Source organism: Podarcis tiliguerta (genome assembly GCF_965153285.1).
Source record: "Podarcis tiliguerta genome assembly, chromosome: 1".
In the NCBI taxonomy this organism is placed as follows: Eukaryota; Metazoa; Chordata; class Lepidosauria; order Squamata; family Lacertidae; genus Podarcis; species Podarcis tiliguerta.
The window spans coordinates 5,055,151-5,082,377 of NC_139534.1; the positions used below are offsets into that span (position 1 = coordinate 5,055,151).

At 44.8% G+C, this 27,227-nt stretch overlaps 1 protein-coding gene across 16 annotated transcripts in view; it reads left to right on the forward strand.

Moving 5' to 3' along the window:
• COL6A3 (collagen type VI alpha 3 chain) overlaps positions 1–27,227 on the forward strand; it is a 107,363-nt gene that overhangs the window by 39,811 nt on the left and 40,325 nt on the right. For 13 of the 16 annotated variants that reach the window (XM_083400216.1, XM_083400212.1, XM_083400220.1 and 10 more), the window contains 18 exons: positions 1,931–2,509; positions 5,102–5,674; positions 7,214–7,819; positions 9,311–9,913; positions 11,903–12,502; positions 14,253–14,855; positions 16,568–16,914; positions 18,581–18,659; positions 19,681–19,826; positions 21,140–21,232; positions 22,329–22,382; positions 23,467–23,538; positions 25,202–25,228; positions 25,360–25,404; positions 25,522–25,575; positions 25,945–26,007; positions 26,563–26,628; positions 26,751–26,804. In XM_083400216.1, coding sequence (XP_083256342.1) covers positions 1,931–2,509; positions 5,102–5,674; positions 7,214–7,819; positions 9,311–9,913; positions 11,903–12,502; positions 14,253–14,855; positions 16,568–16,914; positions 18,581–18,659; positions 19,681–19,826; positions 21,140–21,232; positions 22,329–22,382; positions 23,467–23,538; positions 25,202–25,228; positions 25,360–25,404; positions 25,522–25,575; positions 25,945–26,007; positions 26,563–26,628; positions 26,751–26,804 — 4,664 coding nt within the window. The remainder of the gene's footprint in view (positions 1–1,930; positions 2,510–5,101; positions 5,675–7,213; positions 7,820–9,310; positions 9,914–11,902; positions 12,503–14,252; positions 14,856–16,567; positions 16,915–18,580; positions 18,660–19,680; positions 19,827–21,139; positions 21,233–22,328; positions 22,383–23,466; positions 23,539–25,201; positions 25,229–25,359; positions 25,405–25,521; positions 25,576–25,944; positions 26,008–26,562; positions 26,629–26,750; positions 26,805–27,227) is intronic. The other 3 variants (XM_083400218.1, XM_083400227.1, XM_083400214.1) reach the window with 1 other exon arrangement.

Here is a 27,227-nt window from a genome sequence, read left to right on the forward strand (position 1 = left end):
AAAACAGCCTCCCCACCCCGGTTATTCATCCTCAGCAACGCTAATGATAATTTACGATGGGTTTATTCGTCACTTTAGATTTCTCCAGGGCAGGGGTCTGTTTGGCAGGCCTCGTTTGCTGCAACCAACCCTTGAAACAGGCCACTCTTCTGTCACTTGCATCTCTAGGGAGCTGGTAGACTGCTAAATGCACCCAGGACATGAAAGACTGCACTTATGGGATATAAATCTTTTGCAGTGAACACTTTTAAGAATCCTGAGCAGTCTTGCCAGTGATGAAGATGGCAAAACTAATGCAGAACAACAGTGTTAGTTTTCTAAGGAGCTTTTATTTCCTAATACGGAGATCAGTTATTCTAGAATTGCTAAATTTTAAAGCATTATCCTAAATTAAGATGAATATCACGGGAATATCTGTCACTTAACAAGCTTTTTCAAAATGTATGTCTCTTACTAATACAGTCTTGCATGATGCATATAAACAGTGGCATTTTTATTTTAAAATATAAATTAAAAATGTTCTAAATGTTCTTATACTTCAGTATGTATATTATATATATTCTCTCTCTCCCTCCCTCCCTCTGTCTTCGCTCTCCCTCCCCACCCCCTGTTTCATTCCCTGCAGGTATAAGCATATGGGCATAAATTACAATTATCCCTTTCTATCTTATAATTACAATTAGGCTTTCAAACTATTGCCATATTTACACATTTAATAGCTGTGTGGGGTGGAGAACCTGTGACCTGAGGGCCAAATTTGGACTGCTAAGCTTCCAAATTTGGCCCACAAGGCTGTTCCCCCTAAACCAGTGGTTCCCAATTAGCTAAGTTCTGTAGACCCCTTGTTTTTCAAAAACCAAGCCGTGGACTCACTACTTTGGAAAATATAGATATCTCTATGGTAGTTTTCCAAATCTTTACTATGGCCATAGACCAGCATAAGCTAAAAGCACCTCCATATATAAATAAAAGATGCTAGATAGGCAATAAGGCAACTGCAGAAGGAGAGGGTACAGATACTCATTCTCTCAATTGCAGTAGTTTGTTGTTATGTGAATGGTGCAATTGATCCCCTGGGTGGGTTACGTGGGCCCCCTGGGGTCTGTGGGCTACCAGTTAGGAACCACTGCCCTAAACCAGGCACATCTGGTGTTATATCTGATGTCAGGTGTGAGTTAGATGAAGACACGGCTACAGAAAGCAGTGCTGAAGTGGACCAGCGCAGTCAGACATGGACATTGTCAGGGCTGGGCACAGGACGCAAGAGGTGGGGTCTCGCGAGAATGTCCCTGCTCTAGTCATGTGGGGGAATTGAATTCCTTCTAGATATGGATCAATCCATTCCTGCTTTTTCAGGTGCTCCATAGACTCATTTGGGGAGGGAACAGAAAGGACCCAATCCATCCCAGGAGGGGATTTAGAAGGTGCCCTGGTGCTTCAACAGAGACATCTGTGGGCCTGTGCACATGTGCTGACACATTTATGACAAGTATAAAAGCCTCTAGGATCTGGCCTTGGTCCAAAGACATTGTCAAGTGAGTGCTGAGGATCAGGCTGTTTTGGAACTTTCCAGTCCATTTTTGATGCCTGATAATATCAATTGGATACTTAGAATTGTTCTGAGCTTTCAGATCCAGTTTAAAAATCCATTTACACTGAAGTTCACTGGCAATTTTAAACATGAAAGAGTCCCTGCTTGCATCACCTGTAGACAGAAAACCTAAAATGTAGTTGGGTGTGTTTTGACCCATGTGAGGTGGGGCATCATGACACTTCACTCGTTTCTTCCTTCCACCTCTTCATGGCTGTCCTGTTTCTCTTCTCTCTCACAAGGTGAACATGTGTGTACAGCAAATGTTGTATGCACACATGACAAATTCTGGTATGTTTTTCTGTGATTTCTTACATTATTTTCTGTGCTCTACTGCAGTTCTGTTAAATAAAAGGGATATCATCTTTCTTTTGGATGGATCAGCCAACGTTGGAAATGCCAACTTCCCATTGGTCCGTGACTTTGTTGTGAGCCTAGTTGGCTCCCTTGATGTTGGAATTGATGATATACGAATCGGCCTAGTGCAATTTAGTGAGAATCCGAAAACAGAATTCTTTCTAAACACTTTTCTAACCAAGGCAGAGGTACTCAATCATCTAAGGCAATTGAGACTCCTTGGGGGATCGATACGGAATACTGGTGCTGCACTAGACTTTGTCCGTGAAAATCATTTCACCGAAGCCGGTGGGAGCAGGATAGATGAAAGCGTTCCTCAGGTTCTAGTCTACCTTGCGGCAGGGCGATCTGTTGATTCATTCGAACAGGCTGCCCATTCTTTAGCTCGTGCAGGAGTGCTGACCTTCTGCGTTGGTGTTAAAGATGCTGATTTGACAGAACTTCAGCGGATTGCATACAATCCACAAATGGTATTTCTTAAGGATGAATTCAGTTCTCTGGCAAACGTGCCACAGGAAATGATTGGTCAAATAACAACATATTATGTTGAAGAATCAGCAGGTAATTTGTTCCTTTCTTCATTCAAAATGGATTTAAGAATGATTTTGTTTTATCTTGCAGGTATGTTTCAAATGGCATGAAACATTTTGCCACAGCTGTGTCTTAGAGGCATTGCACACATTGTGAAATTCATGTAGGGAACCTGTTTCCATACACATAACAAGCATCACGGATGAAGGCTGCCACGTGTGACTGCCGCAGCATCCCTAACATGTTCCTTCCATGTTTGAATTTTCTGAAGAAGCCCTTAGGGCTGTTTCACACATTCTATGCACAGGGTATAAATAGAAATGCGGTTGGCTGGTGCGAACCCAAGTGTAGTGTTTTGCATAATGATTGCACGTGCATTTATTTTACCATTTGGACATATCTCGAGAAGCTACAGTTGACAAAATAGATACATGAGGAGTGCTCATTTTTTTCTTTCTATAGCTTTACTTTTATTTTTTAAAACAAACTATCTCGCTCCTCCTCGCTCTATGATACATGTGAAAAGAAGTGCGTAACATTTATAACAGTGTCTGAGGGTACAGCTTCTGTGCTCTTCGCCCTCATTCCCCCCACTTTCTTTGTTCCGAAGGGGTGGGGAAGATTACCGTATTTTTCGCCCTATAGGACGCACTTTTCCCCCTCCAAAAATGAAGGGTGAATGTGTGTGCGTCCTATGGGGCGAATGCAGGCTTTCGCTGAAGCCTGGAGAGCGAGAGGCGTCGGTGCGCACCGACCCCTCTCACTCTCCAGGCTTCAGGAGAGCCCCAGGCCAGCCCCACAAGGTCGGGGGACAGCGGGGAGGCAGAACACCACCATCCCGCTGTCTCCCAATGTGGTTTGGAGGCTGACGGCGGGGAGACTCGTGCTTCTCCCCGCCGCCAGCCCCGCAAGCTCCGGGGACAGCTGGGAGGCGCAGCGCATCTTCCCACTGTCCCCGGACCTGGTCTGAAGGCGGGCGACGGGGAGAAGAGCGCTTCTCCCCGCTGCCAGCCCCACAAGCGCCTGGGGGGGGGGTTGAAATAATCCCCCCCTTTATTTTCCCCCAAAAGAACTTGGTGCGTCCTATGGGCCGGTGCGTTCTATGGGGCGAAAAATACGGTAACTGTCTGTGCACACAATAAAATAGAAGCCCGATAAACACACAGAAAGTGACTTGCTGTCTCCCAGGCAGAATCCTAGAGTAGTAAAGCTCTCCAGAGGCCTTTAGTCCTATGCGCTGCCGACGTAGGAGATCCACTGCTGGGTGTCCCTCCTGCCCTCTGTTTCAAAAATGCCTAGCAAAGGGGCGACTGCCACCTTCCAGCACAGTCCATTTCATTTCAAGCAGCTCGTACCATCAGAAAGTGCCAGAATCTTCACTTCGCTGGTTAGCAGGCCGGCAGCCACTGCCTGAGCCTGTGCTGATACCCTGGCTGCTGCTCCTTTTTCCTTTTATCCAGCCCCTTAAGAAAAGCAAGACACTGTATGAGATGGAGGAGGTGCCTACCACTGCATGGTGGGCTGTGGCCGCCTGAGCCTGTGGGGATATCCTCCCCATGTGCCCTCCAGCTACAATAGGACAAAGTAGGCAGCTACCTGAACATGCTCTTTCCTTCCCTCCCCAACTTTGTAAGACGTAAGCCCCAGCATAGGCCAAAGGAAGCACTCTGGCTAGCAGGCAGCAGTGGCAGCCTAGGCAACTGTAATGGTTCTAGGGGTTGCTCGTGCGTAAGTTGCCGCCACTCCTGGCTAGGTTACCTGGTTGAACCCTTTCTGTCTGGACAGCCTCAAGTTTCGTGGCTGCCTCAGTCGCTGGCAGAATCTGTCAGTGGGCGTTTCTTGAACCTTTTCCAGCATAAAAGCTGTTTGACGCCCAGTCTCCTCCTACTCTCCCTGCGCGGACATCTTCTGCGCAGGGAGGGTGTGGGCAGCGGAGTACCCATACTCTCTCCGCTGGTCTCCGGCGAAGAGTCCTGGAGCCACTTCTCCGATTCCCCCATCTGCCCCCCTTCTCCACTGGTGTTACGCTGATTTCCTTCCCCAGCGGATGGGCTGCCTCTCTCCCTACTGGGACCCTCTCCGGCATCCCTCTGGAGCCTTCTCTCCGCCTCCAGCTCCGATGGCAGTTCCCTGACAGCAACAGTACTTGGTTCAAGAACTCCTTGCCAGAAAAAAGCACTGGCTATGATAGGAGAAGGCACACTTCTGTACCACCCCTCCTCTTCAGAGCCTTAAAGACAGAAGCCTCATGTCTCCACGATGTGATGCTCTCCCTGTGTTGATGACAGAAAGCTGCAAGTACTAAGGTCTTCTTTAGGCGTTTGGAAGAAGCTGGAATCATTTCCACTTCCACTTCCTCATTTTTAGGTTCACTGATCTCAACAATCTAGTCCTCAGGATGCATAATACATTAAAAGTACCAATAATTCACTCTCCTGGAAGTTCTAGAGTAATTTCCAGTGATTCCACAATTTGGGGTTTTTAAGGAAAGGTGCTATAGAAAGGCCCAAAGCGTGAATTCTTCCTCTTACATAATCAAGATCGCTCTGATTCCTAATCTCCTAGTTTGCAAAATAAATCTGCAATATCGTTTTGTGTATTAAACATTTTCATTTCTCTTAGGTCCAGAAAACAAGTTTGATATCTTGTTCTTGATTGATGGCTCAGCCAACCTTATGGGTCAGTTTGTGGCTGTTCGGGACTTTTTGCACCGGATTATTTCTGACCTGGATGTGGGTCCGGATGCCATACGTGTAGCTGTGGCCCAGTTTAGTGATAACGTGCAACTTGAGTTCAACTTTGGAGACATCCCAAACAAGCAAGACATCCTCCAGAAAGTGAAAAGAATGAAGATAAAAACAGGGAGGTTGCTCAACATTGGTGCTGCGTTAGATTACGCCACGAAGGAAATATTTGTGAAGAGTGCTGGAAGCAGGATAGAGGAAGGAGTGCCACAACTACTTATGCTCCTTGCTGCTGGGAGATCAAGCGATAGAGTGGATGGCCCTGCTGATGCTCTGAAACAAATTGGAATTATTCCCTTTGCTATCAAATCCAGGACTGCAGATCGTAGCGAATTAGAAAAGATAGCTTTCGACCCTCAATTTGTGCTAGTTGCTGACTCCCTTTCCAGAATTGGAGACCTACAACTTCAAATAGGCAGCCTGCTGAAAGCCATTCCGTCTCAGCCATCAGGTATTCATTTCTGCAGTTTTCTTCTTTTTCTTTGAAGCATTCACAGTCCAAGGGGTTACACAAGAAGATGTAAATAAGAAATTGCTGGCTAGCTGCAATTTGCTCAAAGCATTTAGGAGAGTCTGTTTACTTTGAAAAAGTCTCAGATAGATAATTCTTGATGCATATAAAGTGCAGGGAGTGTTGTGCTTCCTCTTTGCATGTGGGAGACCTCATTCACGTCTTTTCCCAGATACAAATGTCATTGAGTGTGCGGCTATAAGGTGCTTCCCATATATAATGAAGTGCAGTAGTGATACTAACAGGCTTTGAGTTGGGGGAAGTTTGAAAACAGACTCCCCAGTTTGGAAATCCAGGCTCAGTCATGAGCCCAGCACCAATCTGTATGATAGATTATATCAGAAAGAACACAAGGCAACTGTTATATTTTACCTGTCAGCATAGTAGTCTCTTGCTTTTTCATGACTGCTTGCTATAGGTAAAGCATTCGCCCTGGAAAAAGCTCCTTTCTCTCATTATTAAATGCTGCTTCTCCATCCTATAGCTGCTTATTTCCTTGCGGCTTAGTCATGCTGGCCACATACCCGGAAGCTGTATGCCAGCTCCCTCCGCCAATAAAGTGAGATGAGCGCAGCAACCCCAGAGTCGGCCACGACTGGACCTAATGGTCAGGGGTCCCTTTACCTTTTTACAGTTTAGCATGGCCATTTTCAGCCTGATGTGTGGGAAGGTAAAGCCAGTGTAAAGGAGGGGTAATTTAAGTAGGGGCCCATCCACACATCCTTTTGTGCCGTATATCTAGGGACAGGTCTGGGCTCTCCAGGTCTATGAGCATTGTTTTTTCTTTTCTTTTCTTGCACTTTTATTTGGGAAACCTGCATTTTACAGCTGAAACATAGCAAACAGCAACTGGGTTTTCCACAGATGGTCATTCATTCTGAGTCAGTGGTTAAAACATGGGTTTTCTTATGGAAAGTGCCAGGACAAAACAAAAAAACAAAAACCCCATTTGGACACAGACCTGGAAAGCCCAGAGCTGTGTCTCGAAAGCCTGTAGCAAAGGTATGTGTAGATGAGGCCTTGAGCGTAGAAGAGAGAACTTTCAAGTATTTGCTACTGAGATGATGATGGGAGCAGGAAACAGAGAGAAAATGAAACTTCAAAGTGCACAGGAATCTCTTGGTTTCTGAAGGCTCCCCTTCACCATTTCAAATCAAGAATCTCTTCTTTGGGCTCAATCACACCACCTGCTTCTTCAGGGAAACTGCTTAAACAGTCACTCTGACTTTCACTGGCTCTCACCAGTAAATCTACTTAAGCTGGTAGTCTTTTTAACCAATTCCTATACCTATTTGAGGTTATACCTCTCTTCATTCCCTGTGCTGGTGCCTTCCCTCATTTCTCCCCCTCAGTTTTCGTTTCACCCTGGGAGCAAAAGCATGCAAAATTTAAGAGGCAAATGAGAGCTTACCCTTTTCTTTATGTGACACTTGATTGTATTCCCTTTTTTTTCTCATAACCCCCACATTTCTTCAACAGCTGAGGAATCTCCGAAGAGGGATGTTGTGTTTCTGATAGACGGTTCGGATGGCATGCGAAGCATTTTCCCAGAGGTGAAGTCCTTTGTGCAAGGTTTGGTCGACAATTTGGACATTGGTCCCGACAAAGTTCAGGTGGCCGTGGCCCAGTACAGCAGCCGTGTGCAGCCGGAGTTTCTTCTGAATCGCTACCAAGACAAGGCCGAAGTGATCAGGGCCATCCAGAGAGTGTCTGCCATGGGGGGCCCTGCCCCTTATACAGGGGCTGCCCTTAACTACCTGAGGAGCAATGTATTCACCAGCCAGGCTGGAAGCAGGTTGTCTGAAGGGGTCCCACAGATATTGTTCCTGCTGACTGCGGAAAAGTCAAGCGATGATGTCACAAGGCCTGCCTTGGATCTCAAGACGAGGGGTGCAGTGCCGTTTGGCATTGGGATTCGAAATGCGGATGCCACTGAGATGCAGACAATTTCTTTCGTTCCTCAGTTCGTGTACCTTCTCCCAGGTGTCGCTCAGCTGGGCTCCTTAAAATCAACGCTTTCACAAACGGTGGCTGAGTTGACCGGGTCAAAAATAACCTCTTTGGCCACAGCGCTTCCTAGCCCAGGTGAAAAGAAACTTCTTAATTATTGAACCTGTGTTATAATTATGCTCCTAGTACACACAAACACATTGTGGTCATGAAGCAGCCCAGGTTGGTGGAGGCAGCGGGGGGTGTTGAACCCTGTTCTGCAGCATCTGGTCCAAAATGGGCACAGGGCTATTGCAGCAGCACTGATCACATTTGCCAGGGCTTGTTTTGGCTTCTCCAGTGGCTGCTTAAAGAGCACAAAATCTCGCAAAAACATTTTACACAAGAACCGTATGGTGGGGGAGATGCCAGAACTACTGCACACAAAATGGCAGCCCTAAGTCTGGGTAGTGTTATCTGCACCCAGAATGGATGGTTACACTACCAGTGGGTAATGTCTCACCTGCAGAAGGCAGGGAACTTCCTGTGTGTATGCTTGTGTGCATTTATAAGGTTCCAGGGGTTACACTTGGGTTATGCTTTCTGATTGTGTTGCTGGCTACATTATCTTCTGTGAGCCAGATTTATCATGCCGCAGCCTCAGGCTGATGCAGAGAAAAGCAGCAGAGCTGGTGGGCTCCATGAAGGTTTGTGCAGCAGGAGAGAAGCAAAATGGCCACCCTACTGCATGTTGTGCCCACTTCACACCCTGGCAAACTATGGTTTGCACTAGTCGTAACCCCAAATGCTTCCAGATGGGCAACAGACAAACCAGGGCTTAATGCTGCTTTTTCTGTTTTCATTTCACATTAGCTCAGCCCTCCTGTTTCTCAATTTCAGAGTAGTGATGACCATCCTATGGATTGCCTATTTAGACATCATGCCAGGCTATAATCAACATAAGGCATGATTTGCAAACTACATACTATAGTTTCTAACAGAGGAATTCAATGTCACACTAATTTGATTGTTGTGTCAGCATTGGCATTTCTGTTTGTGAGTCAAAAAGCCAATTGGGGGGAGGGCATGGGGGGAGGAAATGAAGAGGGAAATCCCATGGTGCAAGTAGGACTTTCTCTGCTGTCTCCCACTAGCATACCCAGGGCTTTTCTTCATCCACAACTCACTGGAACTTAGTTCCAGCCTCTCTCAGGTAGGCGCCATTGCCATTATAAGAGAACAATAGTTTTCCATCACTAAGATTGTGAGCTAAAATTGTCAGGAGAAACACTGATCAACTTTGCCAAGCTCACTTTGTGTAGCTTTTATTGAGTGTACATTTGGCTTCAGTGCCATATTGCTGATAAAGTTGTACCTCGACTCCCGAATGCCTTGGGAGTCAAACCTTCCAGCTCCCGAATGATTGAAAACCGGAACGTTAAAAACCGGTTTTTGAACGTTCTTTTGGAAGCCAAATGTCCGACGGGGCTTCCGATTGGCTGCAGGAGCTTCCTGCAGCAGCCAATCAGAAGCCACGCTTGGGAAGTCGACTGCAATCTAAAATTACTACTATTTGTGCCTTTCAAATGTGTTGCTTGCATAATTTATTTGTACTAGTGTCTTCTAAAGTCTTCCTTTTTCCTATAGTGGATGAGAGGAGAGATGTTGTGTTCCTTATTGACGGCTCCCAGTTTGCAGCTACTGAATTTCCTTCAGTTGTTGAGTTTATTGAGAGACTTGTAAACAGTATGAACGTGGGCTCTGCTACGACTCGGGTCTCTGTGATTCAGTTCAGCAATGACCCCAGGGTTGAGTTTCTGCTGAATGCACATTCCACCAAGGATGAGGTCCAAGCTGCAGTGAGAAGACTCAGACCCAAAGGAGGGAGGCAAGTCAACCTTGGATCTGCCCTAGAATATGTGTCAAAGAACATATTTACGAAGCCCTCAGGAAGTCGCATAGAAGAGGGCGCACCTCAGTTTTTAATAATTCTCTTTTCCCGCCCACCTGATGATGATTTAGAGGATCCTGTAGTCCAAGTCAAGAGTGTTGGTGTGGCACCATTTCCTATTGGAGTGAACATGGATTATGAGGAATTGGTCAAAATAGCTCTTAGCCCTCAGTATGTGTTCCAGATCTCAACCTATCAGGATCTTCCAAGTCTGGAACAGAAATTGCTGGCCCCTGTTACAACACTAACTTCACAGCAGATACAAAGCCTTATTGGTGACACAGGTTATCCCCCTATAGGTAAGATTGCTGTCTGTTTTTGTTTGTTTAAATCATTTCCTCATCTCCCATTAGATTACCCACCTCTTCCATCTTATAGGGAAACTTCTTACCAGGCTACATGTCACAACAACTGCTGCAGAATTGCACCAGTCTGAAGGCTTAGGAGTTTGAAGAGTTTGCAGAATGTTCTGGGGCTCTTGTTACGATAACTAGCACGGGGTCACATTAGCTTCTGTTCCTCTTAGGAGTTCACAGAATGATGCTAAAAGTAGGATAGAAGATCCTTTGCTTCCCCTCATTCCTGACATCACTATGTAAGGTTCTTAATCTGTATTTGGGTGGGTGAGGGCAATAGCTAGCTTTCTTTGATAGCCAAATCTGCCGCATTTTCAGGTAGCGTTTTTTTAAAAGGAGAATAAACGATCTCCTTATGATCAGTTAAAGCATCTGTAATTCTCTTGCCTAGACCAAGAGAATTGGTTTATATGTTTGGTGGTGCCTGATGGTGCCCATTGAGTGTTAGCTCAGAAAAGCTGAATCAGGGCCGTAGTGTCTTCTGTCACATGCTGGTGGGCGGGGGGGGGGGTGCTGTTGCCAGACGGTGCACTTGTGCACCGGAGCCCGCCGCTTCCACCCCCCAAGTCAGGCCTGACCACTGGCCTGATCCAGCAGGCTGTTCATATGTTCTGATGTTCTATCTCAGATGCCAACATAACTTGGGTACTATGTAGTTTCACTTGTTGAGGGAAGGCTTTGCTGTTCCCCTTCGCATGGCAAAATGACTTGAGCCAGCTCCAACAAGTGATCTTGTTCTACAACACAATACAGTGGTGCCTCGCAAGACGAAAAGAATCCTTTCCGGGAGTCTTTCCGTCTTGCGGTTTTTTCGTCTTGCGAAGCAAGCCCATTGACGGAGTAGCGCTATTAGCGCTATTGACATTTTAAGGGCTAAAAATGGCTTTTTAAGGGAGGGGGATTAGTGATTTTGCTGCTAAAATGCTTTTAGCAGCTTAGCGATTCAGAATAAGGGGTTTTGGAACAAAAAAAAATATTCAATTTTTTTCGTCATTTTTCGTCTTGCGAAGCAAGCCCATAGGGAAATTCGTCTTGCGAAGCGCCTCTGCAGACGGAAAACCCTTTCGTCTTGCGGGTTTTCCGTCTTGCAAGGCATTCGTCTTGCGGGGCACCACTGTATTCAAATGTCATTTGGTGGATATAAGGGTATACGAAGAGCCTTGCTGGATCAAGCCAAAGGCATATCTAGTCTTAGCATTCTGTTCTCACAATGGCCAACCAAATGCCTGTGGAAAGACCTGAAGGAGGACATAAACCTCTTAAAATGGTGCCTCTGTATCATGGGTTCAGAGATAAATTTCTGCTTTTGGATATACATACTTCAATAAGGAAAGATATTCTTTTGGTATAGAATGAATATTAATACCCAGAAGGAGAGGTTACTGTTGTCTCACCCCTTAATGCTTGCACACAACTATGTCAGCATGCAATGCTAGCTTACTGTTTCTAAACTACAAGAGGAATGTGAAATAATTTGCAGTATTGCAGTAGCAGAAATGTAATCCTGCTGCTAGCTTTCTTGGAAATGAAATCCACTGACATTAATGTTGCCTGCAAGTAGTTGTGGTTAAGACTAGGTGTTAGGATACTGACATTAGAAATGTGTTTAAAAACTGGAGTCAAGCTTCAGAAGCCTATTTTGTACAGATTTGCATAAACACATTTTTGAAAATGCTGCACATAGAAAAAAGCACCTACAGCTTAGAAAAAGCTAAACTGGTTTACCCGGTGTTTGCAACACTGCCTTTTACAGAGTTCCATCGTTGGTCCAACTTCCCCAATATTGTCTGTTCTGACTGGCAGTGGCTATCTATGTTCTCAGCCACTTTCCCCCAAGCTGCTTTTAACTGGAAATGCCAGGAATTGAGCCTGGCATTAGTGTAAGAAGAAAGCCAGTGACACTCCTCTTTGCTGCATTTTTCCTTCCTGCAGATATTGACAGTGAAGCAAAGGACATTGTCTTTGTCGTCGACACCTCTGACAATGTCAAGCGGGACGACGCTGCTCGCATTCGAGATTTTATTATCCAGATTGTCCAGATGTTGGAAATTGCACCAAGCAAAACAAGAGTTGGTGTTGTCCAATTCAGCAATGAGGTATTCCCTGAGTTCTCCTTAAGAGAGCACAAAACAAGAGGTGCCGTCATAGACCATCTTCGGCGCTTGCGATACAGAGGAGGTTCTCCCCTGAATGTTGGGAAAGCCTTGGAGTTTGTTATGAAGAACTACTTTGTTAAATCTGCAGGCAGTAGAAGAGAAGATGGAGTCCCACAGCATTTAGTTCTTTTGCTTGGGGGGAGATCAGACGATGATGTCAGCAGACCTGCTGCCAAGATGCAGACATCTGGGATTAAAAGCCTGGGTGTAGGATCAGGGAATGCAGACAATGAAGAACTGCGAATAATTACCAATGATCCCCGAACTGTATTTTTCGTGAGAGAGTTTACTGAGCTCCCATCAATAACGAAAAGGTTTTATGCATCATTTGAGGCACCTCAAGAACCGACACTCTCGCCGCCTGACGTTTTCCCTGGTTAGTCTTTCATTTCAAAACAAATATTTTTGAATGTAGTAATGGGGAAATACTGCAATTTTAGAGGAAATGAGACCTTTGGGCTCTCATTTCACACACACAAACGAGACCAAGTGGGCCTGTTCTTTAGCGGAGGAAATGTCCCCTCACGCCTTCTGTGGTGATGTGGTGTTTATGGCTCAGAGTCTCCACAGCATGTCTTGACTCCAGCGACTGAAGGGAGATGTATTCACCTCTCTCACTGCTCACTGGAATTTGTTTTCCTGTTTGATTCCGTCGTGGGCTGGCCTGGGGGCGGGGCCACTAAGGGGGTGGGGCCTGAGACTGACCCCTGGGAGCCTTCACTCAGGTCCACTCCCATGATTTAAAAGCTGGCCTGGCCTTGGGCTGACCCCATATAAATTTGAATGTGCTTGGCAGAAATCCACGCACTGTGTGATGAGGGGAGCACTGCTACTTTGGTATAGGCCATAAGAATAAATTTGATAGTTTCCAGAAGAGGAGCCTTCCATGATAATGGATTGATTCATATGTTAAACGAGGTATACAAGCTAAAGGCCATTCCAGTGTTTCAGTCTTTGCTCATAATACCAATAATCCTTCACCACCCTTTTGATACTTCGTGATACTACTAATGGAGGTGAGAGCAAATGTTCACCCCACAAAGCCCTTTCCCATTTTGCTTGATAGAGATACCAAACTTTCATCCTTCAAGCAGAAGGTGATCACATGAACCAGCTCTTTCTTTCTTTTTTGCTCTCCATGTGATAATTTTATTCTTTTAGAATCTAAAAAACTTTAAAAAACATATTCTTCATTATCTTGACATCACATTTTAATAATAGGATACAAAATAAAATCATCTACAAAATTATCACATGGGGGCACAGGAGCCTACCTTAAAGCCCCCAACATTGAAAATGGGGTGTAGGTGTGGGATGTTACGGTTGTTAGATGCATCAGTATCATAGCTGTCAACTTTTCCCTTTTCTTGTGAGGAATCCTATTCGGAATAAGGGAATTTCCCTGAAAAAAAAGGGAAACGTTGACAGCTATGATCAGTATATATACTGAATTTGGTTTTAGCTTATCCTACGTGGGTATTTGCTACCCAACTTCATTTCTTCCTCCCATAAGCACTGGCAAAGGATGAGTTGCCATTCATGGAACTTTGGGCAACAATAGTAGTCTAGTGTGAGGAAATAATGTGTCTTCAATTGTTATTGTGCAATTCAATCCCTCTAAAATTTTAAGTAAGATTTAAGCACCTGCTTAGTTTCAAGTTTGTCTTCACAACCATCAATTCTAGGCACTTTCTGCTCTTTACAAAGTAAATGTGGAGAGGTATCCATAATGCATTTACAGTGGTGCCTCGCAAGACGAAATTAATTCATTCTGCGAGTTTTTTCATTCTACGAGTTTTTTCGTCTTGCGAAGCATCACTGCATATTGATGGTTTCCCGTAGGAATGCATTGGCAGTTTAAAAAAAAAGGCGCAAGACGTTTCATCTTGCGAAGCAAGCCCATAGGGAAATCCGTCTTGCGAAGCAACTCAGAAAACGAAAAACTATTTCGTCTTGCGAGTTTTTCGTCTTCCGAGGCATTCGTCTGGCGAGGTACCACTGTATCTATATTTTACGGATTCTGCTGGTGACCCTTATGCAGATGACGCAGCTCTCTTGCCTTGCTGATTGGGGCAGGGGATCTTCAGCCTGTTTCACACTTCCCCCCACCCATTTACATCTTTCAGATGGCAAAAAACAAGCAGACGTTGTCTTTTTGCTGGATGGCTCCATCAACTTTGGGAAAGACAATTTCCAAGAAGTGATTAACTTTATATATGGCATCATTGACGCTATTTATGAAGAAGGCGATTCCATTAATGTTGCCTTAGTGCAGTACAATTCAGATGTGAGCGATGAATTCTTCCTGAAGGATTTCTCCAAAAAAGATGATATCTTAACTGCTGTTGAGAAAGTAACATACAAAGGAGGCAGAGTTGCTGATACTGGAGCAGCCATCAAGCACGTCCAAGCAAAACACTTCGTGAAGGAGGCTGGCAGCAGGGCAGATCAGAAGGTCCCTCAGATTGCATTTATTATAACAGGAGGCAAGGCGGAAGACGACGCGCAGGCAGCTTCCTTAGCACTGGCACGGTCAGGTGTCAAGGTGTTTGCAGTTGGAGTGAAAAACATTGACCTTGGGGAAGTTACCAAACTCTCCAGTGACGGCACCACAGCTTTCCGGGCAGCAACGGCCCAGGAACTCTCGGAGTTGAATGAGGCTGTGCTGGTTACCTTGAGTGATACCATGAAAGAGCAGCTGTGCAGACCAGTGGGGGAAGTCTCAAAAGGTAATGGCTGCCATTTTAAATACACTTGGGTTGTTTCCATTGCTTTTTTCTTGTCCACTTTCCATCTTGACACTCCGCATTGGTGTAATTATTGTATACAACTGTGCTTTTGCTTCTTTCTCTCCTTTGATACTGCGTTTTTTAAAGTACAGTAGCTTCTTCCATAGAATGGTTCATTTCCTTACACTCTACAATAAAAGGTAAAGGGACCCTTGATCATTAGGTCCAGTTGTGACCGACTCTGGGGTTGCGGCGCTCATCTCACTTTATTGGCCGAGGGAGCCGGCGTACAGCTTCTGGGTCATGTGGTCAGCATGACTAAGCTGCTTCTGGCGAACCAGAGCAGCGCATGGAAATGCAGTTTACCTTCCTGCCAGAGTGGTATCTATTTATCTATTTGCACTTTGACGTGCTTTCGAACTGCTAGGTTGGCAGGAGCAGGGACCGAGCAACGGGAGCTCACCCCGTCACGGGGATTCGAACTGCCGACCTTCTGATTGGCACGTCCTAGGCTCTGTGGTTTAACCCACAGCGCCACCCGCTAGAACCTACTTTATTTACGATAGAACCTACTTTATTTTCAACACTTACCAATTTAAAAAGCATGTCGCTGCTGAAGGCATGTGGGAATGCACCACTAGTGGTCTCTTAGATGGGATGTAGTCTGAGTCAGGCCAGTAAATGGCTAAAGGCCCCAAATTCCAGTTTCTTGAAAGACCTTGAAGCTTGAGGAGAGTTAGGGATCTGGCTGGTCCTGAATGAAAATAGTAAAGCTTGGAGTTTTTATAGTGCTTCTTATGCCTTACCGCCCTGTTGCAACCTTACACGATTATTACAACCCCAAAGGCAGGGTGGGGAATGAAAGAGAGAGACAGGGAGAAGGTTGCCTAAAGCTACCCAGTGAGATAATGGCAGAGATAAAATTCAAACCATGCATGAGGCAAAGCTAAGATTTGAAATGCTCCCTCAGCTGCATTAAGATGAGCAGTTGAAGTTCTGCTTATAGCTCTCACAGCCACGGTGGTCCCCTCACTGCGAGAAGCGAAGTTACAGGGGACCAGGCAGAAGGCCTTCTTGGTAGTGGCGCCCACCCTGTGGAATGCCCTCCCATCAGATGTCAAGGGGATAAACAACTCTCTGACTTTTAGAAGACATCTGAAGGTAGTCCTGTATCAGTAAGCTTTAAATGTGTGATGCTCTGTTGTGTTTTTGTATATTGTGCTGGAAGCCACCCCCTCCTCCTCTTCCTCCTCCTCCTTCAACATGGAGGCCCCTTTGGCTATCAGGGTTTATGGCCCTCTTTTCCTCTGTAAGTACTGGAAGCGCATTACTGGACCATTGTGGGGCGGAAATTTAAAAAGTAAGCTAAATAAGACCAAGTGTGGCACCTGTCCCAGGGGGTATCCAATATGTTAGGGGTGGAAGTTTAGCCGTGGTGCAAGTTTGGGGAAATGGGAGAAGCAGAGTCAAAAGCTTAAGTAAGGAACATCTTTACTGAAAGCTTATCTGCACTGTAGTTTAATAATTATAGATATTGTTGTTATCAATTTACCCATGAATAACAGAAAGAAAGCACCATGTCTAGGACATTGGGTTATGAGTACTTGCTACATAAATCCCTTTTTCTGTATGGAAGAATCCTATACACATTTGTGTAGGATGTATGTTCCCCTACGCGGTGTAACATGCCATTGTGCTTTTGTCTACTCAAGATTGTGATCTGGATGTTATACTCGGATTTGATGTATCAGATGTCGGACCAGGGCAAAGCATATTTGCTTCACAGAAGGTGCTGGAGTCAAAGGTCAATCACATTCTGAACACGATTACTCAGATGCAGAAAATTAGCTGCACTGCCAGCCAGGCACCTCGGGTTCGGGTGGCTCTCCTGGCGCAGACTCGCTCTGGAGTTGTGGAAGCATTTGACTTTTCTGAGTACCAGCCGGAGTTGTTTGAGAAGTTCCAAGCTTTGCACAATGGTGGTCCATATGTCCTAACTGCAGAGACCCTCAAATCTTACCAGAACAAATTCAGAGCATCTCCTGCTGGAACCGTGAAGGTACGTTTGGACTTCATTCTTTCTCTTTTTGGAGGGGAGGGGATGGACTCTGGATCTGTGCTGCTTTTCAGTTTTACAGCCAGCACATAGCCTGGAAGGCTGAGTAGCCATAATACTGGAACTGCTTGACATGCTCTGGCAAAAAATTCTCCCAACTGTTTCATTAAAACACTTGCAAAAATATTATTTAACAGCTGCAAGCAAATTAAGTCCCGCCCCCCATTATTTTAAATCTAGATTAGTGGATTATGATCCTAATCTCTTGCTGCAGCCAAATATTGTTTTATAGGCACAAAGCAACAAGTTGCTCTTTGAAAGAATTTGTAAAATCTTATTTGCTTTATTACCACAGCACTATCCACTATTAGCTGGGAAATTTAGATAAAATCTGATTTGCCAAATAAATGCTTAAATGTGAAGATTAAAAAACCCCAAATGTATTCCTTTATAGCATTGATCTTGACTGATTTATATGAATTAGATATGATCTATGAATTGGCGTCTGAATTTAAAGTGTGTTGGTAAGGATGGTAGGGTTAGGGCTTCAGTTCATGCTGCAAAATGTCTTGAACTAGCACTTAATAAGTTTTGTTTGCCTGTATGGAGTTATAGATGTGATCTTGGTGAAGATTGCTAACTTGCATTGCCCTGTAAGCCGCTCTTTTGCCCTAAGCAGCCTTGTTCGTTTCAAGCCTTGCCCTATCTTGCCCAAACCTCTGGAGACAGTCACAGTACATATGCCATGACTGGTAAAAGGTAAAGACCCCTGGAAGGTTAAGTCCAGTCCAAGGCTGCTATGGGGTGTGGTGCTCATCTTGCTTCAGGCCGAGGGAGCTGGTGTTTGTCCACATTCAGCTTTTTGGGTCATGACTAGCATGACTAAACTGCTTCTAGTGCAATGGGACACTGTGACGGAAACCAGAGTGCATGGAAATGCCGTTTAATTTCCCACCACAGTGGTACCTATTTATCTACTTGCACTGGTGTGCTTTTAAACTGCTGGGTTGGCAGAAACTGGGACAGAGCAATGGGAGCTCATTCCATTGTGCGGATTCGAACCATCGGCCTTCCAACTGGCAAGCCCAAGAGGCTAAGTGGTTTAATCCACATCGCCACCTGTGTCCCTCTTCCATGACTGGAGGAGCTATCAGTCTCCTTGCTGCTCCCAACTTCTACATCATCCTGCTCTCATCCAAGGCAAAGAGTGTGGAGGACGGTTGGCCTTGAATACCCTTGTGCCACAGGGCATATCCAGAAGAAATCCTTGGACAGCTCATGAACCACAGGCCATTTCCTGAATGTCATTCTGAAAACTGACCAGGGCACCTTGGGGAGAACGACATGGCCCAAGGTTGCCCATGGCAGAGGGACGTGCACAGAAGTGCCTCCCTTCGCCGAGAACGGGTTCCATTTTAGCTGTGCAGAATTCTTGTAATGCAGAAAATAGCAGCTATGGCATCAGCACCCAGCCATAAGGAGGATTCATCTGAAAGCAGAATGGTTGTTACATTTCTCATGGCAGACCTTTTATTATGTGAACCGCCCTGAGATCTTATGATGAAGGACGGTTCATAAATCTAATAATAAAATAAATTACATTAGAGTGGTGTTTTTTCATATAAATGTGTTTCACAACTGATGTATAATAACTTATTTCCTTCCTTAGGTTGTAATACACTTAACTGATGGCATTGATGGTGCTAGAGGGCAGCTAGCAGCTGCATCTGATGATCTGAAGAGAGAAGGTATTATCAACAATATATTTTGGAAAGTTGCATGTCTCTTTGCCTTGTAAGCAGATTTTGCATGAGGGAGATGGCTTTTGTCTGTGTTTGAATGCAAATGGAAGCCATTTTTAATCAAGATGGTGGACTAAACATTTCTGTGCCGATTTTAGCCAAATTTTATATCTCATAAGCAAATTTTGCACAATGGTTCCTGAGAGGGAAGAGCAGGATTTTGTCTGCATTCGGATACAACTGGACACCATTTTGAATGAAGATGGAAGACTGACATTTTAAAACTACCCTGATTTGTTCTCTTTTGCCATTCTTTAACCAGTGCGACACAAGAAAGAGTTAATTACTAGCTTGTGATACCATTTGACATAGCAAGGGCTGTCCCAGACAATTACAAAAAAGGGAGAAAGAGCCTGGGGTTTCTTGCTCAGTGCTACATTTGCACTGTTCCCAGTCTAGTGGAGCCAGAGGAATACCATATTCCTAGAGAATGAATGAGCCAAGGAGCCGTTTGAGAAGCCGTGTTGCTGTACCATCTTTTTAATTCAAGGAAGATGTGTGTGGCAGCTTCGAGGAAGGGGCTCTCACCATCCTCCACTACTGGGATTTTTTTAGAAAAAAAGAAATGGTTCACAAAATGTTGAGCTGTGGGAGGAGTAGCCTGCAGTTGCCTCTTTCCAATTTTTAAAGGGCTCCTTAACTTCTGGGCCTGGCTGGTTCAACAGAGACCAATCAGTGTCTGAATAGCAAGAGCAATAATACAGCAGGGGAAATCTTTCCAAAATCTGATAGTGTGGATTTCTGAGATGGCACCAGTAATTTGGTGCAACTTGGTTCTAGGCAGAATAAGCACTGAGAGCAGAGTGTTTGGATCAAATGAAAGGAGGCCATTAGCTGCCATCATCAGCATATTGATGGTGTCTACCCAGAGAACAAGGGTGGCACTTTGCAGAGCTATACAGAACAAGCTGTTTAGAGTTGGTGAACAATCGCTTATGACTGATGGCTTTTTCTTACAATTCTCCAGGTGTCAAGGCTCTCATTTTTGTTGGCTTGGAGCGAGCAGCAAATTTCGACGAAGTGATGAAGCTGGAATTTGGGCGTGGTTTCACTTATAATCGACCTCTCCGAGTGAATCTGCAGGACATAGACTTTGAACTGGCAGAGCAACTAGTAAATAACTAAGATCTGTATTTTGCCTGGGTAGCTTTAGATGTATACTTTTATGGTCTTAGGTTTGAACCAGTGGCGTAGCGTGGGTTGTCAGCACCCGGGGCAAGGCAAGTAATTTGCGCCCCCTAACCCGGGGCAAGGCAAGTAATTTGCGCCCCCCCCCCCCGCTGCACTGTCCCTCCTCCAGATAGTCCCTCGCTCTCTCTCCGCACCGCACCGCACGCCTGGCACCCTCCCCTCCACAGTGGGCAGTAACCTGGTGGCTCGGATCGGATTTGCACAGCCAGCACTGCAGGGAGAGAGAGTGAGTGAGCCAGGTAGGGGCAGAGAGCTGCGAGTGCGAGCGTGCCCCCCCCAGATGTTGCGCCCGGTGCGGCCGGCCCCCCCTGCACCCCCCACGCTACGCCACTGGTTTGAACACCTGTTACACACCTGTGGTTTCTTCTTTGCAGAAATGCACTCTTTTTGTGCCTAACTCTATGAGGTGACATTTCAGCTAGCAACTTTCTGTGTCTCTTAGCTGCTACGTCAAACTAGTTCTCCTATGTAATTGTCCATTGGACTCTAATACTTAGTTACCAAGATGTCATTTTCAGACTTGTTTGCATGCTGTGGTCCCAACCGCACCTGCATTTAAAGCACTCAGCTCCACCAGTCAATCATGGAACTGCAGTTTGCGAATAGCGCTTTGTGTTTGGGGTTCCCAGGATTCTTTGGGGGAAAGGCCTGTGGTTTAAATGATTTCCCCAAATATTATGAATTCAAGGTTTGTTTACTATTACATTGTTCCTTGACATCCTTCTGCCTATTTCAGCACAGTTGCTTTCTAGAAAATGTTTTCACAGAAGTACACACATTCTCCAAGCTGTAGGTCCAGGTCAGCTGAGTATTGTCCTCATTGCTGCTTTTAGCATCTTTCCTGCTTTTTTTCAGCTAGTTTAAATTTAGTTGCCAGTTTTTAAAACATTAGTTTCTAAACTCTCCAAAAGAAATTGAGACAATTCATACATTAATTTCATGTTAGTGGACTTGCCTTCATTGTGAGATATTGTAAGGAGCCTCTTTTGACTTTTTTTTTTAAAAGGACTTTGGTTTGTAGGACAGTTGGGTGCACATTAGCATATGCAAATTTTATGTACATTTGTGTCACGGGCCTGTGCCTCAACTCCTTTCATTCTCTAGCAACACACTCTAATCTACTGCAAACATGGCCACTGAGAAGAAGGAATTTACTTGTAGCTCATGTGTTTTTTTAAAAAAATGAGTTGATCTGTGTTCTAATTTACTAATGGCAATACTTACTTTCCTTACAGGACAACATTGCAGAAAAGGCATGCTGTGGTGTCCCGTGCAAATGTTCAGGGCAGAGGGGAGACAGAGGACTGCCAGGGTCTATTGGACCCAAGGTGAGATGTTTCAGCCTCATTGGGATTTCAGCCATTGGAAATTCAGCAACCAATTTTCTGGTTTTTGACCAGGATGCAAAGTACTACATAACTAGTTCCACACTTCCAAGGAGATTTAGATCTGGGGATATCAGCCCCATGACTAATAGCAGCATGGTTCTGAAACTGGGCGCTATCAGTGATATGGCATGGATGGAGGCAACGTGGTTCTTTGGTTCAAAGGGGAAGAGGCCAAAATTGCACTAGAAAAATTGCCCAGACCCCTGGCACACCGAAAGTAGCTCTTTGGCTGATAGCTTTTCTTTCACAATGATCTATGTATTGCCAGTGCTATTTTTCTAGAAAAAGAGGTGCCGGGACTCACCCTGAACACCTCCCTTGTTCTCTTAGAATGGCAGTGAAAGGGGCCAGAATTGAATTATGGCAAATTCTGTATATTGTACTCATGTAGCCCTGTTTGGAAAGAATCGTGCGGATAATCGGTTCAGTGCTGTCCATTAAAATTTGCCAGATTCCGAATTGAAATTTCATTTCCCCTTATGTGAAATTTCATTCCAGCATTGTTTACCTAGGTTGATAAAAAGCAAAGTTTCTACTTTTGGCTCAGAATTTGACCATGCTGGGGACTGTGTCACATTTCTGGGCTTGGCAGTGCTTGATGATGTATTGACAAGTTGAATGTGAATAGGCAAAGACTTCTGCGATGTTGGTCAAATTCTGAACATCTATTGAGTTGTAATGCAAAGAATAATGAATAATTTAACACTGTTCACATTAGAGAAACAGAAATAGAACTTCAGGTGGCAGAGATAAGCTAAATGCCACCTGCTTCTGTTATTATCTGATTGCAATCCTCTAATGCCATAAAAAGAAGATACCATTGCTATTCATGAAAGATTGTAAAATTTAATATACATACAGAATTATTTACTTCTATAAATAGTAAAATAGAAACCTTCTATTTGTAGAAACCCAGAAAGATTTTGAATTGAGATTAAGGGGAGAGGAATACAGGATATTAGAAGAGAGAGCCTAAGTGTATGTACTGTATATAGATGGAAATACAAACCATATGTGTTTTGTCTTTGTTTTAAAGGGATCTTCAGGGGAAAATGGCTACAGAGGTTATCCTGGAGATGAAGGCGGACCAGTGAGTAAACCTTTTGAAATAGAAGCTCTTTTGTGTGCCCTGAGAAATTAGTTGGTCTCTAAGGTGCTACTGGACAATATTTTTAATTTTTTTTATATACAGTGGTACCTCGGGTTAAGTACTTAATTCGTTCCGGAGGGCCGTACTTAACCTGAAACTGTTTTTAACCTGAAGCACCACCCTAGCTAATAGGGCCTCCTGCTGCCGCCGTGCCGCCGGAGCCCAATTTCTGTTCTTATCCTGAAGCAAAGTTCTTAACCTGAAGCACTATTTCTGGCTTAGTGGTGTAACCTGAAGTGTATGTAACCCGAGGTACCACTGTATTTCGACTGAGAAATTTTGTGTATGTTGTGCCTTTGCTGCTGTTTTAACTGATTGTAGTCTGGTAACGATTTACTGTAATGGTTGAGAGTGATTTTCTGTTTGATTGTTATTTGCTGGTTTTGAGGTTTTTTAATTGTAACATATTTCAAATTGATTATTTAGTTGATTTGAGTTGTTTATTTTTATAGTAATCTGCTTCATTACGACTTCCTTGCACTGGATGAAACTGTTATAGGATGTGTGATCTTTGTTCTATATTTTCCTGTTTCCGTGGCTTGTAAACTGCCTTGTGCTATGTAAAAAGGTGGTATGCAAATTAAAAATGAAATTATAGAATGAAAAAGAAAACGAAGGGGGAAAGTGACTTTAACCTTAAGGGTGTCTCCCCTTCCCCTCATCTTCTTGTTGTGTGGCTGGAAGGAAAAGGTTGCAAAAGTAAGTTACAAAGAACTAAACAATGGTAGTTAGTACTGTGGGCTGATCAGCACAGGCCAGATGACTGGTTTTTCTCACCTGCCATTTAAAATGGGGGGGGGGGGTGGCGGCGGCAAATCCCATTTATAGTTTTATTAAAGTATGATGGAATTTCTATGTGAGTATTTAAGGAGAGGTGTCACTAGAGACCCGCCAGGTGTTAATTGCAGAAGTGCTTAAATAATCAGCTTTCTAGGTAAGGCACAATAGCCAAGATAATACCCCGTCCATCTATGACTGAATGGACATAAATGCAAATTGTTGAATTGTTCCTTTCTTCTCACAGGGTGACCGTGGTCCTCCAGGTATAAACGGAACTCAAGGATTCCAAGGTTGTCCTGGTGAAAGAGGAACTAAGGTATTGAAAGCAACAACCACAAATAGTACAGAATAAAGCAGATGAACACCTGTCCATAGGCATCATTCCTGTTCACTCCAGCTGAAGATCAAGTACAGTGGTGCCTCGCAAGACGAAAAGAATCCGTTCCGCGAGTCTCTTCGTCTTGCGGTTTTTTCCGTCTTGCGAAGCAAGCTCATTAGCGGTTTAGCGGCTTAGTGCTATTAGCGGTTTAGCAGCTATTAGCGGCTATTAAAGGCTTAAGGAATTAGCGGATTAGCTGCTAAAAGGCTATTAGCAGCTTAGCGGGCTTAGTGGATCAGCTGTTAAGCGGCTTAGCGATCAGCTGTTCAGCGGCTTAGGGGCTTGGGAAAAAGGGGGGGAGGGGGAAAAACCCCCAGGAAGCGCAAGACATTTTCGTCTTGCGAAGGAAGCCCATAGCAAATTCGTTTTGCGAAGCACCTCCAAAACGGAAAACCCCTTCGTCTAGCGGGTTTTCCGTCTTGCGAGGCATTCGTCCTGCGGGGCACCACTGTATTGGTATTTTGCAGCAGATCAGTGAACATCCATATTTACCATGTGATAAATATTGAGAATTTTCAGCATATTGCTTCGTCTTCTTTCCCCTAAGCTCAGAAAATGAATGACAATGATGGAGGCTGCAGGTCTCGTCCCACTTTCCTGGGGAGGAAGCTCTACTGAATTCAGTTGAACTTCTTCTGAACAGATATCTGTAGGATTATCCTGAGAGGCTTCACTCATATACCCACTTACCTGAGAGTAACCCCGTTGAGCTCAGTGGGATTTACCATGGGGCAGGCACATAGAGGATTATGCTGTGAAACTCCGCTCCCTAAACCTGGAATTGGTTGTGCCCTCACCTAAACCCAGACTGACAGGGGTGGTCACCCTTTCAGCCCAATGGCCAGCCCTCTGCAGGCCACATGTCAGGGTGGATGGGGCCAGAGGCAGCAGAAGGTTAGTTTTCCGCAGTAAGTTAGTTTCAAGCTAATTCATTTATTTGCATGTAGACACCAAGCCATTGCAAAACAGGTTTAGCAGAATGGAGGGAACCCAAAATGACCTCAACTCAGACCCAAGTAAGCTACAGGAAAGCTTTGCACAATAGACTGCACTCCACCCTGTGCAAAGGGAAGAGGTTTCTTCACATACAAAACCACTCTCACCCACCTCTGTCCTCTGTTCAGGCAAGTGAGAGGCACTGTCACAGTACAAGGACACAGTGCAGCCAGGGAGAAGCACCTGAGAAGCAGAGCAGAGTCCCTGAGAGACCGTGGCCTGGGGGAGGGCAGGTACTCTCCAGAGAGTTCTGGCAGCTGGAGAAAGAGGCCTGGAGAGTCACACTTGACCTCTGTCCCTGGCACGGACCTGAAGGTCCACATTCCTGGTCTAGAATGTCTGTCTTATTCTCTAGAGCAGAGTTCCCTCCAGCTGTTTTGGAACTACAATTTCCAGCATCTCTGACCACTGGTCCTGCTGGTTAGGGATGATGGGAGTTACAGTGGTCTAAACCACTGAGCCTCTTGGGCTTGCTGATCAGAAGATTGATGGTTCGAACTGTGGTGGCCCCTTGATTATCATTTGATTTATTTCTCTAATTTGGGTTTCTGAGGAACAAGGTTTTGTTTACACGAATAACCTTCCTTTTCTCGTATCTCTCTAGGGAGGTCGTGGATTCCAAGGGGAAAAGGTATGTAACCATTTAGAATTATCAGAAGGAAAAAATGTGTACCATGCATTGTCTCCTAAAAACAATGCATTGTCACCTTTGTGTAAATTTGGTGGTTTGCCCTGTAATAACTGCTTTGTTCCCTTCTGCAGGGTGAATTGGGTGAGGCTGGCCTCGATGGAATAGATGGCGAAGAAGTAAGTTGCCTGGGCAACATTTGGTCATTTAAAGGAAACTTTTCTGGTTTGGAAAATATTTGTTTTATGTAACAAACTTTCATTAATAGATGTGAATAATGTGATTGCTTTTGCCAGGGAGACAGAGGCCATCCAGGATCTCCTGGGGACAGGGGAGGCCCCGGTAGACGGGTAAGTTTTATGTTATCTATTAAAGTACTCAAAACACACAAGGGCAAATGTGAACCCAGAGCTGCTGCCGGCAAAATGCTTGCAACCTCAAGACCTCCACGGGTCCAACACAGGCACCAACACCTCTGATTCTACATCAGAAAAGACACAGGCGGCCTAAGGCGGGGTCCTCTTGTTTGGTATTAAAGAGGCCCTGACATAGATGCAAGAATGCAGTCCATTTTCCATTTCATTAGTGCTTTCTTTGTGGGAAATCAGCAATCGTCAGACAACATACTTAAAGCTGCAAGCGACACACTGACTGCAGAAAGCCATAGCTGTGCTGGGTGCCTTTCAGCTGTGTTATGATGTGGATATATACCTTTGCAGGGTGCCAAAGGAGTCAAAGGAGAAAGAGGAGAGCGTGGCGACCGTGGATTGCGAGGAGATTCGGTAAATATGCTGAACATTTTTCAAGGGTTTTTATTTCAGACTTTAGACTGTGGCAACTGTCATGGAGCAGTTTCTCTGTGAAACAGAAGGCTCTTGGTGTCCAGTGGTGTGCATCACTAAAACACACACACAATTTTGGTTCTTCCCCATCTCTGGCATACTATACAAGCAGCCCCTAATGTGTACATGGTTCCTGGGAGTGGGCCACAAGCTGTCTCAATTTATTTAGGTTTCTCTGCTGACCAAGTGGTGGCTCTCTGGAACGGGAACTTCTAGGGTACTGGATGCACCTTACTGCATGCAGATGCAGCTACCTCTTCTGAGGTGACTGAAATTTGGGCTCCTAGAGCCCAACCCTCAAAGCAATCGAGGCATCAGCCTTTGCTAGTTGAATCCCTTCCACTGTGCTGAGGCAGGGGAAATATATATAGCATAAGAATCTGAGATCTCAAGGCATGTTAATTTTGCAGCACCTGCTTCAAAACACAAATCATGGCTGCTCAGGAAGTTACTAAAGCAAATGCTTCCTCACTAATGACTTTTTCTATTTTCCAGGGCTCACCAGGACCTGATGTCACTCAGCCAGGAGCTAAAGGCCAAAAGGGTGAACTTGGACAAACGGTAGAGCTCATTTCATTGGATTGTCATTGCAATAAAAACTGATAATTCAAACAAAATGTTGTTATATTGATTACTCTTTGCCTATAAAGCAATAAACAGACTCTGTGCTTTGTCTGTCCCAGGGAGAACCTGGAAGAGATGGACCAGCAGGTACCCCAGGAGGACCTGGAAGAAATGTGAGTCCTGTTCATTTCCCCTACTGTTTAGTTTGATTCTGGCTAATGCTTCCTAGTGTGTAATGGAAGGAAACAGCTTTGCTACACTCCATCAACAATGCATCAGGACAGAGAACTGAGCTGTTATTTGTAATATTTTTCATACTGTCCTTCATCAAGATTTGCTTCTTGAAAACAATTTGGAGGGGTGCAGGTTGGTGCAGCACCCCAGTGTGGGTTCTTCCTTATTTATTTATGTAGGTGCATTTAGAGCCCACCTTTATTCCATCATGGCGTTCAAGCTGACATTCAGCAGGGTTCCCAGGTGGTCTCCTATGACTGGCTCCACACTTGCTTAGCTTCAGTAACATCTGAATTGTGCGCCTTCCAGCCAAGCTCATGCTACTGTTAGAAATCAATGCGTTGGGATTATAGTATTTGGTT